Source organism: Phyllobates terribilis, unplaced genomic scaffold (genome assembly GCF_046119375.1).
Source record: "Phyllobates terribilis strain yellow unplaced genomic scaffold, ASM4611937v1 Scaffold_5__5_contigs__length_657084704, whole genome shotgun sequence".
Classification (NCBI taxonomy): Eukaryota; Metazoa; Chordata; class Amphibia; order Anura; family Dendrobatidae; genus Phyllobates; species Phyllobates terribilis.
Window position 1 is genome coordinate 157,558,664 of NW_027362765.1, and position 20,328 is coordinate 157,578,991.

A 20,328-nucleotide genomic window follows, 5' to 3' on the forward strand; every position below is an offset into this window, starting at 1 on the left:
CATTCCAACAGTGTCAGCACTGGCTCTTTTGAAGCTCTCGTGACACTAGCTCTCCCAGCGGCCAATGGGCTCTGGCTTCTCTCTCCAGTCCTTCAGACGTACCTGACATCCGGAGGAAGTGAGAGCTGCGGCTGCTCTCTCAATTCCTCCTGATGTCTGATTTGTCTGTAGGAGAGGAGAGTAAAGCCACCACAGATTGGCCACAGGGATTGCGTCACATAAGAATGTCACACGAGTCCCAGGAGAGCCAGTGCTGATACTGCTGCTATGGCGCTTGCACCAGAGGTGAGTCTAGGGGTTATTATTTTACTGGGGGGAAACATAGGGATTAAGAAGGGGTTGGTCGAGGAGTGGACAACCCTTGTAATATGTGTTTTTATGTGACAACTTTTTAAATGGATTGTATCTAAATGAACAACAGTGTAAAATGGTGTTTCCAAGAGAACATATGATTGGAGCTATCAAGGACTGGATTTATTTTGTTCTCCTGAAACAGCGCCACTTTTGTCAATAGGATGTGTTTGGAATCACAGCTGAGCTGAGATACGAGACAGCCCACTGACAAAAGTAGCACTTTTACTGGAAAATGCGCAAATCCTTTACTCTAATACTGGGCAATCCCTTCAATAATATCATGAGCAAATATATGACAAGAACATATTGATCTGGTTTCTGACTACATGCTCAGGTGGATGGACATTTTTTGTATTAAAGGCAATGGTCATATCCCATGCATCAATTATAGCAACATGAAGATCACTGAAGACTTCCTTTATAATCAGGTACTGAATGTATCCATGAAAGTCACTGAATCTCTCTGCATTTAAGATTTCTCGGGTGTTCTCAGCTTTGATGATGACCTTGGTATCTGGACTGCGTAAGAAGAGCCTTTTCAAAGCATTTCTTATATTGATGGCTCTCCTGATGAAGAGCTGAAGTGGGAAAGGTCTAAAGTGTTGACCTATTGAGATGACGATCACATGGTGTGGACCTCCAGCTATGTGGTCAATCTCATCGCTCAGGTACGCATCGTCTTTAACAGTGTAGAAATGCATTGCAACAAAAGGATGACTGTGCTTTTTAAAGTACATGAGGATGTTCTTGCTATCATCTGCTGCAAAAAGTTTTGAAGAAAGACCGGGCCGGTGGAGGTTAAAATTTTTCAATCCTGTAGGAAAATAAGAAGTTATCATTATTAATGGGATCCTCTGAGTCAAAATGACAAGAGTCATGTTTTCATTTTCCAATGAACATGCCAGGCTAATAGTAGGCTGGCCCATCAATACCTGATCAGTGTGAGTCCAACTCCCGGCACCCATGCCAATTAATAGAGTGGGAGGTTGAATGGACCTGAGCTGTTGTTAGATGCAATAACGGACACAGCCACAATCAAATGTATACCGCTAGGTAAAACAAACGGAAGGCTGGAAAGTCGACCCCACAAATAAAATATTGATATCTTATTATAAGCTTAAACTAGAGGTGCACAACTTTTTTGATCTGAGTGTCAATTTTTGTGATTTTTCCACTCCTAAGAGCCACATAAAATTTGAAATGGTATTCAAATCTGAAGGAAATATCGACAGTACTATATATACCATAATCTTATAAGTGGGGGTCTAATATTTGGAACTATTATAGTAGACAAAAAGGGTCTTCTGCTCCTCTATTAACCACCCCTGAAAAATAAATGTAGCCATCCCCGTAGTTTATGAGAGTTATTCAATACAGAGGCGTCGGATGGCTAGGGGCTGAATGTGGACTCTGAACCTTAGGTTGTTTTCTCCTAGCTTAGACCATCAATATAATTACAAATTCAATCATGGTTAAAAACATGCATAGCCATGTGCTGCCGTCATAAGCAAAGCTTATGTGTTTCAGGTGTGTCCACCCTAAGTCTATATTGATATCATATAAGATTATAGACCATAAGTATACCAGTCTTGGACAATTCAGGTTCATGTATGTTGTGAGCATTCATATATGTATTTGGTGAGGGTGCATATCAGTTTAATTGTTTGGGGAGGGCACGCACGTGTCTGTTCATGTATGTGTGCAGCCGGGTATGGTGATTGTGTCTATATGTCCATCCATGTGTGTAATGATAGTGTGAATCTATGGATGTAGAGACTGGACTGAAACAGGACAGAATTCATGAAACATGACAGACCTCTGTACACATTATAGGAAAGTCAACTGAACCTGTCAATTTCAGAAGGGTTTGCAGGCTATCTGATGTATATGGGGGTGTCCTGGCTCTACTGAAAAGGATCGGGCCAGTGGTATTTCAATGTTCGGTCCTTTTTGTTTTCAGGTAAGCTAGGCCACTGCCAGGGGAGTCTTACAGTGACCTCCTCCTCTCTCATTATAGAATACACATGAATGCTCATGTGTAGTGAGTAGTGATGAGTAGTGTTGAGCCACCCCCGTAGTGTTCGAGTTCGGTTCGGTTCGTCGAACACCCGTGTGTTCGCCGAACTGTTCGTCGAACTGTTCGTCGAACACCTTCGAACACCGTTAAAACCAATGGCAGGCAAACAAAAACACATAGAAACACATAGAAAGCACCTTCAAAGGTGTCCAAAAGCTGACAAACTGCTCAGAAGACATAACTAACACATGGAAAAGTGACAAGTACATATAGTCATGCGAAAATAAAAGAGGTGGAGGAGTAAAAGGAGGGGGAGACACAGATATAGGCATGTCATGCCCTTCTAAAATCCAAAAAGTGAGAAGCCGACACGGCCAGTCCGCTCCTGCCCGTGCCACCTCCGTGTCGCCGGGTTTGTGCCAGAGCCGCGGTGAACCCTGACGGCCAGCCCCCCTCTCCCAATACTGGTGCCTGTCCGCTGGTGGGTCGAGCGAGCCCCCCTGTGGTGGACGCAGCTCTAAGCTTTTTAATTTAAATTGTCTCTCTAATTTGAATGAATACACTTTAAATCCATTTACAAGGATCTATTGGAGGGCAAGTCTCATGCCAGCAGCCGCGGTAATTCCAGCTCCAGTAGCGTCCACTAAAGCTGCTGCAGTTAAAAAGCTTTTATAAGGATCGAGCTCGGCTGTCCACCGCAAGGCATCCTACTGCCAGTCCCAGCCCCTATGCCTTGGGGTGCCTCCTGATGCTCTTCACTAAGTATCCCATGGTCCCGAAGCATTTCCTTTGAAAAAATTAAGTGTCTAAACTACAGGTGGTGCAGCTTGCTTAACAGCCGGGATAATCCGCTTACTAGCAGACACTGCTACTAGGCACAAAGTATTTCCTGGGCTAGATGCAGTTAAAAATTTGTAATTAGATACTCTCGTTGGATGCTGAGAAAGCATTCCATAGAGTCTCCTGGCACGCCATATATGATTCTCTTAAAAAGCTTGGGGTAGGGGTCTAGGGGACCCTTTTATAGCCAAAATCACGGCCCTGTATCGCAATACGTCACGTAGGCTGAAGATAAATGGAACTGTAGCACCCTGAGGGCTCGGTTGCTAAAGACGTATTGCACCTCACCCAGAGGTGTGATATCTCACTCTCAGGTAAGGATGGAGTGTGGATCAGGACCCGACACCTGCATGCATTACACCACATTGCCGTGGGGCAGGGCGACCAATATGCCCCTGAGATGGGCACGACAGTCCCTGTCCCTGGCTGGAGTGGGGGGAGGGAACACTGAGGAAGGGGAACCCTGTAGTGCAGGAGCAGGGAGGAAGCAGTTCCTGGGTGCATTGAGAAGGGAGTATAAAAGGTGGGCACCATCTTAGTTCAGTGCAGAGAAGTCTGAGCAGAAGTGGCAGGGAGCAGGGGCTCTGCATGAGCTCTGCATGAGCTCTGCTCCGGAGGCGGGCCTAGTAACAGAGGCCCAGGCCTGGAAGAGGGAGAAGGAAGGAAGAGGAGTGGAGAAGGCTCCAAGAACGAGGAATGAAGGGATCCCAGGGGTGCGAACGGGCGAGTCGCCACCGCACGCCCGAATCCACCTGCGTGGAGGGGTCAGGCCAAAGGGGGAGACCGGTCCCCGAACTAGTGGAGGCAGGAAACGACCCTCAGCTAGAAACCGGAGGCTCTGACATTTTATGTGGCGCAGCCCCTCGCTACACCCGCTAGGAAGGCACCACATAGGGTCAGGGAAACTGGCGCCAAGTTTACCAAGAGGAGGCCCGAGGCAGCCGGACAGAAGTGTTGGTAAGAAAGGCCAGACAAAGGACACACAAAGGGGGTCCTGTGAAGTGCTCCAAAGTTATCTGGGAGTTGTCTGAGCCCCTCACCTGGTGAGCACAGTACGACGTGGGCAGCCGTTACCTGCAGACGTGGTCTGGATAATAAGAACTGTGAGTAAAGGCCCTGAACTGCATCACTGACTCCGTGTCGTTACTGCTGCTGCCCTGCACCATCACCCCATCCTCCGCATACACTGCCCTGAGGCTATACTCCTCCCGTGGGGAGTTATGCTACGCTCTGCTGCACCCACAACACCAGCCTCAGTGGTCTGCCCTGTAGCGGCGGTTCACTCTGACCGCAATCCACGGGTGGCGTAGTCGGACATTTAAACATGAAAACCACATAAATAGTTCCGCCACTGGTTTGACCGCCCTGAGCCACGGAACTGGGTCGCCGCCACGAAGACTACAACCACCAGCATCCACCAAAAAGGGTCCGGCTCCGGGTGTCCCAAGGCCCAGGGGGTGCGTCAGAACATTTTCATCACCTTTCACAATCACCAATGGGACAAGGCAGTGATGTCCTCTGTCCCCTCTCTTATACATCCTAGTGACGGAGCACCTGCTCTCATCAATTCGCCATAACCCCAATATTAGGTGGATTGAGGTGGGAGGCACCGAGTACAAGTGCTCTCTATTTGCTGATGATGTCCTAGTATATATCACTCAATCACATATATCCATCCATGCTGTTATGGCTGAAATAGATCACTTTGTTACATGGTAAAATTTTAAAATCAATGCAGCGAAGTCTGAGGCCCTCGATGTCTCCCTCCCCAAATCCATATAGGATTCCATCCAGTCCAACTTTCCCTTTGCCTGGCCCTCACAGGGTATCAAATACTTAGGAATTCCTATTCATAGAGACCTCTCCCATCTATGTTATCTTAATTTTGGGCCCTTTATTGAACAACTCCATACAGACCACGGTTGGCAAGTTAGAACTGTAAGATTCACTACGTGAACCACTGGTGTTTTGTGGAAAAGCACATGTACACTGCGTTCCAAATTATTATACAAAAAGTGTTTAGGAGTGATAAGGGAAGAATTTGTTTGTTTGTCAGTTAAACTCATTGATGGTGATGTGTGTCAGGGCTCTTTATATCACTGTAAGCAATTGCAGACACCTGTGCTAATTAGTTTGGCAGGTGTGTCCAATGAAAGGCAAGACTACTTAAGAAGGCTCTCTCACATTATTAAGCAGCCTACATTTTCTGCCAAAATGGGAAAGAAAAAGGATGTGTCGGCTGCTGAGAAGCAACAAATTGTGGAGTGTTTAGGTCAAGGCATGACTACAATCAACATTGTGCGATGATCAGGATGAAGTGTCCTGGCAATCAAGAAGTATGTAGCTGATTCACAGTACACACGTGTGCGTGCTGATAAGGGCAAATTGAGGACTCTTTCCTACAGGCAATTACGTCAGGTTGAAAGAGCAGCGGCAAAAAAGCCTTGTCATAGCAGCAGACAAGTTTTTGAAGCTGCTTGTGCCTCCAACGTCCCCCGAACAACAAGATGCAGGGTCCTTCAGAGGTTTGCAGCTGTGCATGCGCCATCCTGTCGACCTCCTCTATCCACTTCACACAAGCAGAAACGGCTCCAGTGGGCCAAACATTACATGAAGACTGATTTCAAAACTGTTTTGTTCACGGATGAGTGCCGTGCAGCGCTCGATGGTCCAGATGGATGGAGTGGAGGATGGCTGGTTGATGGACACCCCACGCAAACACGGCTACAGCGCCAACAAGGAGGAGGTGGAGTAATGTTTTGGGCTGGAATCATGGGGAGAGAGATTGTCGGCCCCTTTAGGATCCCTGAAGGCGCTAAAGATGAACTCCATAATGTATGTGGATTTTCTCAAACAGCACTTCCTGCCATGGTTCAAGAAGAAGAACCGTGTATTTCACAGCAAGATCATTTTTCTGCATGATAATGCACCATCTCATGCTGCACATAAAACATCTGCATCTCTGGCTGATATGGGCATAAAAGGGGACAAACTTATGGTGTGACCCCCATGCTCCCCTGACCTCTACCCCATTCAGAACCTTTGGAGCATCATTAAAAGGAGTGTCTATGATGGCGGGAGGCAGTTCACATCTAAGCAACAGCTCTGGGAGGGTATTCTGTCCTCATGCAAAACAATTGAAGCAGAAACCATCCAAAACCTGACAAATTCAATGGACGAGAGAGTTCAGAAGCTCCTTTCGAACAAGGGGTCCTATGTGAAAATGTAACATCACCTAGAATAAAGTTTTGAGTTGAAAACTGTTTGATTTCAGTTTCTAACAACCTGCTAATGCTTATAATTTCAAAAATGACCATTTTTTTGGTCTTTATTAAAATGAAAAGGTTGATCGAAAAGTTTGGGGGATCTAAGAGTGTGGCAACCCAGTAGTCATGATTACTTCGAATTCTGACAATATGAGGGTCATGCTGCAGGTAGTGCAGCAAGAAGGCACTTATGTGTCTTGCGCATCTCGGAGCCCCAAAATTATTTTCCGGGCTAGATGCAGCTAAAAATTATTTTTAATTTTAAATCTGGTGAAGCTTATTATAGATGGCCTAATAGGATCAGTGCTGCACACTGCTACAAAGCCCAAATTATTTTCCAGTCAAGATACAGATAAACATGATTAGTAATTTGAAAGCTTAAAACGGTTGGTAGGGTGATTTTAACCAATCATCAAGCTTTTACTCTCCCCAGGATGACACAGGGGTAGAAAAGTCGTTTCGGATCCATGATTTGTTCATCTTTATGAACGTGAGTCTGTCTACATTATCAGTGGAGAGCCGCGTGCGCTTATCTGTCAGCACACCACCAGCAGCGCTGAACACACGTTCAGACAGAACGCTGGCTGCGGGGCATGACAAGATCTCCAAGGCGTAAGTGGCTAGCTCCGGCCATTTATCCAGATTGGAAGCCCAAAAAGAGCAAGGGTCCAGTGACACAGTCGTGGCTTCAATGTTTACTTGGAGATACTCCTGTACCATCGTCTCTAGGCGTTGACTATGTGTCAGACTTCTTGTCTCCTGTGGCCTTGCAAAGGATGGGCTAAAAAAGTGGTGAAATGATTCCGCAAAATTGATGTTACCAGCAGATACTGTGGTTCTGTTACGGTTTGAGTGCTGAACACTTGACGGTCCCACGGTTGGCAAGTTGGAACTGTGAGATTCACTACGTGCACCACTGGTATTTTGTGGAAAAGCACATGTAAGATTCTGCAACAGTCTCTGCTGATACTCCTGCATGCGTGCATCCCTTTCTATGGCAGGAATAATTTCTGCAAATTTACTTTTGTACCGGGGATCTAACAGTGTGGCAACCCAGTAGTCAGGATTATTTCTAATTCTCACAATTCGAGGGTCATGTTGCAGGTAGTGCAGCAAGAAGGCACTCATGTGTGTTGCGCATCCAGGAGCACCAAGTCCCTGTTGTGTTGGTGGCGAGGTAACAATCATGCTTCCTTCCTCTGTCCTCTCCCCCCAACCTCGCACAACAGAAATGTGATCAAGGTCTCCCTCATCTGATGAGTCTTCCATCAGTTCGTCCTCCACTTCTTCCTGGGCTCCTGCACCTTCCTCACTAGTTTGGCTGCTACCATGCGCCCTGGTAAAACCATCTCCCCCACCCTCACATGCCTGCCGCCTTGGTGCTGCCGACCGTCTGGACCTTGCAGATGTTAGCCCTTCCGCATACAACTCCTCCTCCTCTACTTCCTCCACCTCCTCTTGTGCCACCACCTGACTCCGAATTCTGTTTAACATGTGCTCCAGCATGTAAATCACCGGAATAGTCATGCTGATAATGGCATCGTCAGCACTAAACATCTTCGTCGCCATTTCAAAACTGTGCAGAAGGGTGCATAGGTCCCTGATCTGAGACCACTACTCCAGCGTGATTTGCCCCACCTCTGAATCTCGTTGGCCCAGGCTATACGTCAGAACGTATTGCACCAGGGCTTGTCGGTGCTGCCACAGTCGCTGCAACATGTGCAGAGTTGAATTCCACCGGGTAGGCACATCGCATTTTAGCCGGTGAAGTGGCAGGCCCAACGACTTCTGTAGAGATGTAAGTCGCTGAGCTGCGGGATGCGAACGGCGGAAGTGAGCACACAGCGACCGTGCCCTCTGCAGAAGGCCATCTAGTCTGGGATAGTGGGCTAAAAATTGCTGGACAACCAGGTTCAACACGTGAGCCATACAAGGCACGTGTGTGACATTGCCCCGGCGAAGGGCCGAACCCAGGTTTGCAGCATTGTCGCACACGGCCTTCCCTGGTTTCAGGTCCAGTGGAGACAACCATTCATGAAATTGGTTCTCCAGAGCTGACCACAACTCCTCAGCTGTGTGACTCACATTTCCCAGACATTTCAATGTAAAAACCGCCTGATGACGTTGAGCCCTACTGCCAGCATAGTAAGGAGGTGTGCAGGATCCCTTCTGCGCAGTTAGAAAGCTTGTGGCATGACCAGACAGGCTTTGGGTGCAGGTGGAAGACCGAGAGGAGGTTGAGGAGGCAGAAGCAGTGGAGGAACTTTGACATAAAGAGGATTGACGCACAACTCGTGGGGACGGCAAGACTTGGACAGCAGCCCCTTGTCCTGCTGTCACCATAGTTACCCAGTGCCCAGTCAGCGACATGTAACGCCCCTGTCCATGCCTACTCGTCCAAGTGTCTGTGGTGAAATGCACCCTGTCACACACAGAGTTTCTCAAAGAAGCGGTGATGTTGTGTGCGACATGCTGGTGGAGCGCAGGCACACCTTTCTTTGAGAAGTAGTGCCGACTGTGCATCTGGTACTGGGGCACTGCGACGGACATAAGGTCTCGAAAATCCTCTGTGTCCACCAGGCGGAAAGGCAGCATTTCTGTAGCCAAGAGCTTGCAGATGGTGAAATTCAACCTCTTAGCTTTCTCATGGCTAGGAGGAAATGGTCTTTTACTTGTCCACATCTGAGGGACCGAGGGCTGGCTATTGTGCTTAGACGGGGTTGATAAGGGTGTCCCCGGCAAACTGCCGGTCTGTGAGGAAGATGCAGGCGGACATGTTAGGTTGCCTTGATCCAAAGGTGGTGCTATCGATGTCGGACAGCGCTCAACACCAGCTGGTGTTACCACCTCCAAAGAAAATGATGACCTGCCAATCACGCTGGCTGTTGCGGGTAAAGAGGTGGCAGGTCTGCGCCCCAAAACAGGTGTGACTGCTGTCCCCCCAGTCACAGAGGATGAAGAGGCCGCGGATGCACAAGATATGGCAGACGGTGATTGGCCCGGCCGGCTAGGCCGCATTGTAGCACACTGAGCTTCCCACTGCAACTTATGCTTCATGTCCATGTGCCAGTTCATGCATGAAGTACTCAAACTATGTATTTTTTGGCCTCTACTTAGCTTTTGCTGACAAATGTTACAGATAACACGAGTTGGGTCATCTTTATCGATCTGAAAAAATGCCCAGGCTATGCAAGGCTTAGCACCCATGCGACCTGAAGAGCCACCACGACTTGTGGTGAGAGGCAGAGTTGTGTTTGAGGATGCAGTTGTTGACGTGCTTCCAGTACTACGTCTCTGTCCAGGAAGGCGCAACCTGACCTCGTTGTCACTAGCATCTTCCTCCACCTCCTCTGCTGACCTCATCTCTTGGCTGACTGTGGGTTGACAGTAAGTGGGATCTCCGACCTCATCATCATCACCCTGTGCGTTATCACACCCGTCGTCCTCAGAGCCAACCTGTTCCTGCCCTGACAAAAAACTAAAGTTGTCGCTCCAATCAGGTATTTGAGTCTTATCATCGTCTTCCTCATTGTCTCCACCAACAGGAGTTACAGTTTGGGAATGAGGGTCTACATTATGGTCAGAACCTTCTGCGTCTGGTCCTGGATCCGACTCATAAAGATTCTGGGCATCAGTGCAGATCATTTCCTCGTCTGGATTCACAGAAGCGCTGGAGTCGACCTCTGATTCCCAGGCTATAGTATGAGTAAACAGCTCTGCAGACTCAACCATCTGTTCTACCTCACACTCAGACGGGCAGCTGGAGATTTGGGAGCTGTGAGGAAGCAAGTGCGATTTGGGTGACACCTTTGAGGACTGGAGTATTTGTGATGTTGAAGTTGATGTGGAGGAGAGCCCACTTAAAGGAGCACTTGATATCCGTTGAAGCACCTGCTGTTTTTGTGCCTCATCTGGAATTTGTAGCGATTGGCGTGGCCGTAAGAAAGGGATCTTATCACATTGTCCGCTAAAAGAAGTAGACATTTTAGTTTGGCTGGAAGATGGTCTTTCTTCTGCACCTACCCCACGGACACAACCTTTTTTCCCCTTCCCAACACGCCTATTCCCCTTTCCACCAGCAGCAGGCCTTTTTCCACTCATTTTGGTGGTTAACTAATTCACAACTCTGGAGTTGTTTGCACAAAAAAACAATGGATGGTAACCGAGCAGAGCTGAGTGGCCAAACTGTGGTATTAGGCCAAAACTATTGGCTGGGTTAGATGCAGAAAAAAATTATTTTTAATTTGCAACCTGATGGAGGTCAGTATAGATGGACTAATAGACCAAGTCCCACACAACGCTAGAAGCCCAAATATTTTTTCAGAGCTAGATGCAGAAATTTTTTTTATTCAATTTGCAACCTGATGGAGGTCAGTATAGATGGACTAATAGACCAAGTCCCACACACTGCTAGAAGCCAAAATATTTTTTCAGAGCTAGATGCAGAAAAAAATTATTTTTAATTTGCAACCTGATGGAGGTCAGTATAGATGGACTAATAGACCAAGTCCCACACACTGCTAGAAGCCCAAATATTTTTTCAGAGCTAGATGCAGAAAAAAATTATTTTTAATTTGCAACCTGATGGAGGTCAGTATAGATGGACTAATAGAACAAGTCCCACACGCTGCTAGAAGCCCAAATATTTTTTCAGAGATAAATGAAGAAAAAAATTATTTTTAATTTGCAACCTGATGGAGGTCAGTATAGATGGACTAATAGACCAAGTCCCACACACTGCTAGAAGCCCAAATATTTTTTCAGAGCTAGATGCAGAAAAAAATTATTTTTAATTTGCAACCTGATGGAGGTCAGTATAGATGGACTAATAGACCAAGTCCCACACACTGCTAGAAGCCCAAATATTTTTTCAGAGCTAGATGCAGAAAAAAATTATTTTTAATTTGCAACCTGATGGAGGTCAGTATAGATGGACTAATAGACCAAGTCCCACACACCGCTAGAAGCCCAAATATTTTTTCAGAGCTAGATGCAGAAAATTTTTTTATTCAATTTGCAACCTGATGGAGGTCAGTATAGATGGACTAATAGACCAAGTCCCACACACTGCTAGAAGCCCAAATATTTTTTCAGAGCTAGATGCAGAAAAAAATTATTTTTAATTTGCAACCTGATGGAGGTCAGTATAGATGGACTAATAGACCAAGTCCCACACACTGCTAGAAGCCCAAATATTTTTTCAGAGCTAGATGCAGAAAAAAAATATTTTTAATTTGCAACCTGATGGAGGTCAGTATAGATGGACTAATAGAACAAGTCCCACACGCTGCTAGAAGCCCAAATATTTTTTCAGAGATAAATGAAGAAAAAAATTATTTTTAATTTGCAACCTGATGGAGGTCAGTATAGATGGACTAATAGACCAAGTCCCACACACTGCCAGAAGCCCAAATATTTTTTCAGAGCTAGATGCAGAAAAAAATTATTTTTAATTTGCAACCTGATGGAGGTCAGTATAGATGGACTAATAGACCAAGTCCCACACACTGCTAGAAGCCCAAATATTTTTTCAGAGCTAGATGCAGAAAAAAATTAGTTTTAATTTGCAACCTGATGGAGGTCAGTATAGATGGACTAATAGACCAAGTCCCACACACCGCTAGAAGCCCAAATATTTTTTCAGAGCTAGATGCAGAAAAAAAATATTTTTAATTTGCAACCTGATGGAGGTCGGTATAGATGGACTAATAGACCAAGTCCCACACACTGCTAGAAGCCCAAATATTTTTTCAGAGCTAGATGCAGAAAAAAATTATTTTTAATTTGCAACCTGATGGAGGTCAGTATAGATGGACTAATAGACCAAGTCCCACACACTGCTAGAAGCCCAAATATTTTTTCAGAGCTAGATGCAGAAAAAAATTATTTTTAATTTGCAACCTGATGGAGGTCAGTATAGATGGACTAATAGACCAAGACCCACACACCGCTAGAAGACCAAATATTTTTTCAGAGCTAGATGCAGAAAAAAATTATTTTTAATTTGCAACCTGATGTAGGTCAGTATAGATGGACTAATAGACCAAGTCCCACACACTGCTAGAAGCCCAAATATTTTTTCAGAGCTAGATGCAGAAAAAAATTATTTTTAATTTGCAACCTGATGGAGGTCAGTATAGATGGACTAATAGACCAAGTCCCACACACCGCTAGAAGCCCAAATATTTTTTCAGAGCTAGATGCAGAAAAAAATTATTTTTAATTTGCAACCTGATGTAGGTCAGTATAGATGGACTAATAGACCAAGTCCCACACACTGCTAGAAGCCCAAATATTTTTTCAGAGCTAGATGCAGAAAAAAATTATTTTTAATTTGCAACCTGATGGAGGTCAGTATAGATGGACTAATAGACCAAGTCCCACACACCGCTAGAAGCCCAAATATTTTTTCAGAGCTAGATGCAGAAAAAAATTATTTTTAATTTGCAACCTGATGGAGGTCAGTATAGATGGACTAATAGACCAAGTCCCACACACTGCTAGAAGCCCAAATATTTTTTCAGAGCTAGATGCAGAAAAAAATTATTTTTAATTTGCAACCTGATGGAGGTCAGTATAGATGGACTAATAGACCAAGTCCCACACACTGCTAGAAGCCCAAATATTTTTTCAGAGCTAGATGCAGAAAAAAATTATTTTTAATTTGCAACCTGATGGAGGTCAGTATAGATGGACTAATAGACCAAGTCCCACACACCGCTAGAAGCCCAAATATTTTTTCAGAGCTAGATGCAGAAAAAAATTATTTTTAATTTGCAACCTGATGGAGGTCAGTATAGATGGACTAATAGACCAAGTCCCACACACCGCTAGAAGCCCAAATATTTTTTCAGAGCTAGATGCAGAAAAAAATTATTTTTAATTTGCAACCTGATGTAGGTCAGTATAGATGGACTAATAGACCAAGTCCCACACACTGCTAGAAGCCCAAATATTTTTTCAGAGGTAGATGCAGAAAAAAATTATTTTTAATTTGCAACCTGATGGAGGTCAGTATAGATGGACTAATAGACCAAGTCCCACACACCGCTAGAAGCCCAAATATTTTTTCAGAGCTAGATGCAGAAAAAAATTATATTCAGTTTGCAACCTGATGGAGGTCAGTATAGATGGACTAATAGAATGATGCTATGCCCAAAAGATTTTACTTCACTAGGTGCAGTAAAAAAATTGGTATTCTATACACAGGTGTTCTATCTTGCAACACAGATAGGCTACTCCACTGACTAACACACTCTGCAATAGGCCAAAAAGGATTAGCTTTGCTAGATTCAGCCAAATGCTGTGAAAAAAACTTGCACAGCACTGGCACAGACCTGCCTGGCAAAAACTGATAGGAACTCATGTAACCTAGTCCTGAAAAGGACTCCAATTACAATTAGTCTTTACTCCCACAACCTATGTATTTAAGAGCACAGACCTCCCTGATAAAAGTCGTAGGAAATGCTGTAACCTAGTCCTTAAAAGGACTGCAATCACAACTATTCCCTACTCCCAAGCTATCTGTATATTTGTGCGAAAATTGGCTTGAAATTAACAAGGTATAGCACACACAGCAACAGCGGTGCCGTCTAACACGCAGCTGCAGCAGTGAGAAAATGGTGGCGACGGGGAAAATGGCTTGGTCTTATAGGGCAAGGACATGTGACATACACTGCCAATCACACATGCCCTTGCTTGTGTGAAAAAAAGCACTTCGCTCCATGTGTGCGCTGCTGATAGGCTGACAGATTGCACCTCCCCACTGCAAATGCGGGAAAGAGAAAAAAAAATGGAGATCTTCATTGTTCCTGCAGAGATCCATCCCCTGCCCCTCCCCCCGCCCCGCTGTACACTCAAACTGCGTATTAACATTAATTTTCATCATTACTGAGAAAAAATCCAGTTATGATTTTGGTGCACGAACAGTTATCGAACATAACCTCGAACAGCCGAATTTTTCTCAAATTGTTCGTGTTCGCCGACCGGCTCGAACACCGCCCAAAACAGCTCGAATTTGAGATTGGCGAACAGTTCGAGTAGAACAACGCTCATCTCTAGTGATGAGTAGAGATGAGCGTTGTTCTACTCGAACTGTTCGCCAATCTCAAATTCGAGCTGTTTTGGGCGGTGTTCGAGCCGGTCGGCGAACATGAACAATTTGAGAAAAATTCGGCTGTTCGAGGTTATGTTCGATAACTGTTCGTGCACCAAAATCATAACTGGATTTTTTCTCAGTAATGATGAAAATTAATGTTAATACGCAGTTTGAGTGTACAGCGGGGCGGGGGGAGGGGCAGGGGATGGATCTCCGCAGGAACAATGAAGATCTCCATTTTTTTTTCTCTTTCCCGCATTTGCAGTGGGGAGGTGCAATCTGTCAGCCTATCAGCAGCGCACACACGGAGCGAAGTGCTTTTTTTCACACAAGCAAGGGCATGTGTGATTGGCAGTGTATGTCACATGTCCTTGCCCTATAAGACCAAGCCATTTTCCCCGTCGCCACCATTTTCTCACTGCTGCAGCTGCGTGTTAGACGGCACCGCTGTTGCTGTGTGTGCTATACCTTGTTAATTTCAAGCCAATTTTCGCACAAATATACAGATAGCTTGGGAGTAGGGAATAGTTGTGATTGCAGTCCTTTTAAGGACTAGGTTACAGCATTTCCTACGACTTTTATCAGGGAGGTCTGTGCTCTTAAATACATAGGTTGTGGGAGTAAAGACTAATTGTAATTGGAGTCCTTTTCAGGACTAGGTTACATGAGTTCCTATCAGTTTTTGCCAGGCAGGTCTGTGCCAGTGCTGTGCAAGTTTTTTTCACAGCATTTGGCTGAATCTAGCAAAGCTAATCCTTTTTGGCCTATTGCAGAGTGTGTTAGTCAGTGGAGTAGCCTATCTGTGTTGCAAGATATAACACCTGTGTATAGAATACCAATTTTTTTACTGCACCTAGTGAAGTAAAATCTTTTGGGCATAGCATCATTCTATTAGTCCATCTATACTGACCTCCATCAGGTTGCAAACTGAATATAATTTTTTTCTGCATCTAGCTCTGAAAAAATATTTGGGCTTCTAGCGGTGTGTGGGACTTGGTCTATTAGTCCATCTATACTGACCTCCATCAGGTTGCAAATTAAAAATAATTTTTTTCTGCATCTACCTCTGAAAAAATATTTGGGCTTCTAGCAGTGTGTGGGACATGGTCTATTAGTCCATCTATACTGACCTACATCAGGTTGCAAATTAAAAATAATTTTTTTCTGCATCTAGCTCTGAAAAAATATTTGGGCTTCTAGCGGTGTATGGGACTTGGTCTATTAGTCCATCTATACTGACCTCCATCAGGTTGCAAATTAAAAATAATTTTTTTCTGCATCTAGCTCTGAAAAAATATTTGGGCTTCTAGCGGTGTGTGGGACTTGGTCTATTAGTCCATCTATACTGACCTCCATCAGGTTGCAAATTAAAAATAATTTTTTTCTGCATCTAGCTCTGAAAAAATATTTGGGCTTCTAGCAGTGTGTGGGACTTGGTCTATTAGTCCATCTATACTGACCTCCATCAGGTTGCAAATTAAAAATAATTTTTTTCTGCATCTAGCTCTGAAAAAATATTTGGGCTTCTAGCGGTGTGTGGGACTTGGTCTATTAGTCCATCTATACTGACCTCCATCAGGCTGCAAATTAAAAATAATTTTTTTCTGCATCTAGCTCTGAAAAAATATTTGGGCTTCTAGCAGTGTGTGGGACTTGGTCTATTAGTCCATCTATACTGACCTACATCAGGTTGCAAATTAAAAATAATTTTTTTCTGCATCTAGCTCTGAAAAAATATTTGGGCTTCTAGCGGTGTGTGGGACTTGGTCTATTAGTCCATCTATACTGACCTCCATCAGGTTGCAAATTAAAAATAATTTTTTTCTGCATCTAGCTCTGAAAAAATATTTGGGCTTCTAGCAGTGTGTGGGACTTGGTCTATTAGTCCATCTATACTGACCTACATCAGGTTGCAAATTAAAAATAATTTTTTTCTGCATCTAGCTCTGAAAAAATATTTGGGCTTCTAGCGGTGTGTGGGACTTGGTCTATTAGTCCATCTATACTGACCTCCATCAGGTTGCAAATTAAAAATAATTTTTTTCTGCATCTAGCTCTGAAAAAATATTTGGGCTTCTAGCAGTGTGTGGGACTTGGTCTATTAGTCCATCTATACTGACCTACATCAGGTTGCAAATTAAAAATAATTTTTTTCTGCATCTAGCTCTGAAAAAATATTTGGGCTTCTAGCGGTGTGTGGGACTTGGTCTATTAGTCCATCTATACTGACCTCCATCAGGTTGCAAATTAAAAATAATTTTTTTCTGCATCTAGCTCTGAAAAAATATTTGGGCTTCTAGCGGTGTGTGGGACTTGGTCTATTAGTCCATCTATACTGACCTCCATCAGGTTGCAAATTAAAAATAATTTTTTTCTGCATCTAGCTCTGAAAAAATATTTGGGCTACTAGCAGTGTGTGGGACTTGGTATATTAGTCCATCTATACTGACCTACATCAGGTTGCAAATTAAAAATAATTTTTTTCTGCATCTAGCTCTGAAAAAATATTTGGGCTTCTAGCGGTGTGTGGGACTTGGTCTATTAGTCCATCTATACTGACCTCCATCAGGTTGCAAATTAAAAATAATTTTTTTCTGCATCTAGCTCTGAAAAAATATTTGGGCTTCTAGCAGTGTGTGGGACTTGGTCTATTAGTCCATCTATACTGACCTACATCAGGTTGCAAATTAAAAATAATTTTTTTCTGCATCTAGCTCTGAAAAAATATTTGGGCTTCTAGCGGTGTGTGGGACTTGGTCTATTAGTCCATCTATACTGACCTCCATCAGGTTGCAAATTAAAAATAATTTTTTTCTGCATCTAGCTCTGAAAAAATATTTGGGCTTCTAGCAGTGTGTGGGACTTGGTCTATTAGTCCATCTATACTGACCTACATCAGGTTGCAAATTAAAAATAATTTTTTTCTGCATCTAGCTCTGAAAAAATATTTGGGCTTCTAGCGGTGTGTGGGACTTGGTCTATTAGTCCATCTATACTGACCTCCATCAGGTTGCAAATTAAAAATAATTTTTTTCTGCATCTAGCTCTGAAAAAATATTTGGGCTTCTAGCAGTGTGTGGGACTTGGTCTATTAGTCCATCTATACTGACCTCCATCAGGTTGCAAATTAAAAATAATTTTTTTCTGCATCTAGCTCTGAAAAAATATTTGGGCTTCTAGCGGTGTGTGGGACTTGGTCTATTAGTCCATCTATACTGACCTCCATCAGGCTGCAAATTAAAAATAATTTTTTTCTGCATCTAGCTCTGAAAAAATATTTGGGCTTCTAGCAGTGTGTGGGACTTGGTCTATTAGTCCATCTATACTGACCTACATCAGGTTGCAAATTAAAAATAATTTTTTTCTGCATCTAGCTCTGAAAAAATATTTGGGCTTCTAGCGGTGTGTGGGACTTGGTCTATTAGTCCATCTATACTGACCTCCATCAGGTTGCAAATTAAAAATAATTTTTTTCTGCATCTAGCTCTGAAAAAATATTTGGGCTTCTAGCAGTGTGTGGGACTTGGTCTATTAGTCCATCTATACTGACCTACATCAGGTTGCAAATTAAAAATAATTTTTTTCTGCATCTAGCTCTGAAAAAATATTTGGGCTTCTAGCGGTGTGTGGGACTTGGTCTATTAGTCCATCTATACTGACCTCCATCAGGTTGCAAATTAAAAATAATTTTTTTCTGCATCTAGCTCTGAAAAAATATTTGGGCTTCTAGCAGTGTGTGGGACTTGGTCTATTAGTCCATCTATACTGACCTACATCAGGTTGCAAATTAAAAATAATTTTTTTCTGCATCTAGCTCTGAAAAAATATTTGGGCTTCTAGCGGTGTGTGGGACTTGGTCTATTAGTCCATCTATACTGACCTCCATCAGGTTGCAAATTAAAAATAATTTTTTTCTGCATCTAGCTCTGAAAAAATATTTGGGCTTCTAGCGGTGTGTGGGACTTGGTCTATTAGTCCATCTATACTGACCTCCATCAGGTTGCAAATTAAAAATAATTTTTTTCTGCATCTAGCTCTGAAAAAATATTTGGGCTTCTAGCAGTGTGTGGGACTTGGTCTATTAGTCCATCTATACTGACCTACATCAGGTTGCAAATTAAAAATAATTTTTTTCTGCATCTAGCTCTGAAAAAATATTTGGGCTTCTAGCGGTGTGTGGGACTTGGTCTATTAGTCCATCTATACTGACCTCCATCAGGTTGCAAATTAAAAATAATTTTTTTCTGCATCTAGCTCTGAAAAAATATTTGGGCTTCTAGCAGTGTGTGGGACTTGGTCTATTAGTCCATCTATACTGACCTACATCAGGTTGCAAAGTAAAAATAGTTTTTTTCTGCATCTAGCTCTGAAAAAATATTTGGGCTTCTAGCGGTGTGTGGGACTTGGTCTATTAGTCCATCTATACTGACCTCCATCAGGTTGCAAATTAAAAATAATTTTTTTCTGCATCTAGCTCTGAAAAAATATTTGGGCTTCTAGCAGTGTGTGGGACTTGGTCTATTAGTCCATCTATACTGACCTACATCAGGTTGCAAATTAAAAATAATTTTTTTCTGCATCTAGCTCTGAAAAAATATTTGGGCTTCTAGCGGTGTGTGGGACTTGGTCTATTAGTCCATCTATACTGACCTCCATCAGGTTGCAAATTAAAAATAATTTTTTTCTGCATCTAGCTCTGAAAAAATATTTGGGCTTCTAGCAGTGTGTGGGACTTGGTCTATTAGTCCATCTATACTGACCTACATCAGGTTGCAAATTAAAAATAATTTTTTTCTGCATCTAGCTCTGAAAAAATATTTGGGCTTCTAGCGGTGTGTGGGACTTGGTCTATTAGTCCATCTATACTGACCTCCATCAGGTTGCAAATTAAAAATAATTTTTTTCTGCATCTAGCTCTGAAAAAATATTTGGGCTTCTAGCAGTGTGTGGGACTTGGTCTATTAGTCCATCTATACTGACCTCCATCAGGTTGCAAATTAAAAATAATTTTTTTCTGCATCTAGCTCTGAAAAAATATTTGGGCTTCTAGCAGTGTGTGGGACTTGGTCTATTAGTCCATCTATACTGACCTCCATCAGGTTGCAAATTAAAAATAATTTTTTTCTGCATCTAGCTCTGAAAAAATATTTGGGCTTCTAGCAGTGTGTGGGACTTGGTCTATTAGTCCATCTATACTGACCTCCATCAGGTTGCAAATTGAATAAAAAAAATTTCTGCATCTAGCTCTGAAAAAATATTTGGGCTTCTAGCGGTGTGTGGGACTTGGTCTATTAGTCCATCTATACTGACCTCCATCAGGTTGCAAATTAAAAATAATTTTTTTCTGCATCTAACCCAGCCAATAGTTTTGGCCTAATACCACAGTTTGGCCACTCAGCTCTGCTCGGTTACCATCCATTGTTTTTTGTGCAAACAACTCCAGAGTTGTGAATTAGTTAACCACCAAAATGAGTGGAAAAAGGCCTGCTGCTGGTGGAAAGGGGAATAGGCGTGTTGGGAAGGGGAAAAAAGGTTGTGTCCGTGGGGTAGGTGCAGAAGAAAGACCATCTTCCAGCCAAACTAAAATGTCTACTTCTTTTAGCGGACAATGTGATAAGATCCCTTTCTTACGGCCACGCCAATCGCTACAAATTCCAGATGAGGCACAAAAACAGCAGGTGCTTCAACGGATATCAAGTGCTCCTTTAAGTGGGCTCTCCTCCACATCAACTTCAACATCACAAATACTCCAG

At 43.4% G+C, this 20,328-nt stretch overlaps 1 protein-coding gene across 1 annotated transcript in view; it reads right to left on the minus strand.

The window, feature by feature from the left end:
- Positions 1-270: 270 nt before the first annotated feature.
- Positions 271-20,328, minus strand: part of LOC141271497 (NXPE family member 1-like) — a 132,788-nt gene continuing 112,730 nt past the window's right edge. The window contains exon 6 of the mRNA XM_073681561.1: positions 271-1,168. Coding sequence (XP_073537662.1) covers positions 633-1,168 — 536 coding nt within the window. The 3' untranslated portion in view covers positions 271-632. The remainder of the gene's footprint in view (positions 1,169-20,328) is intronic.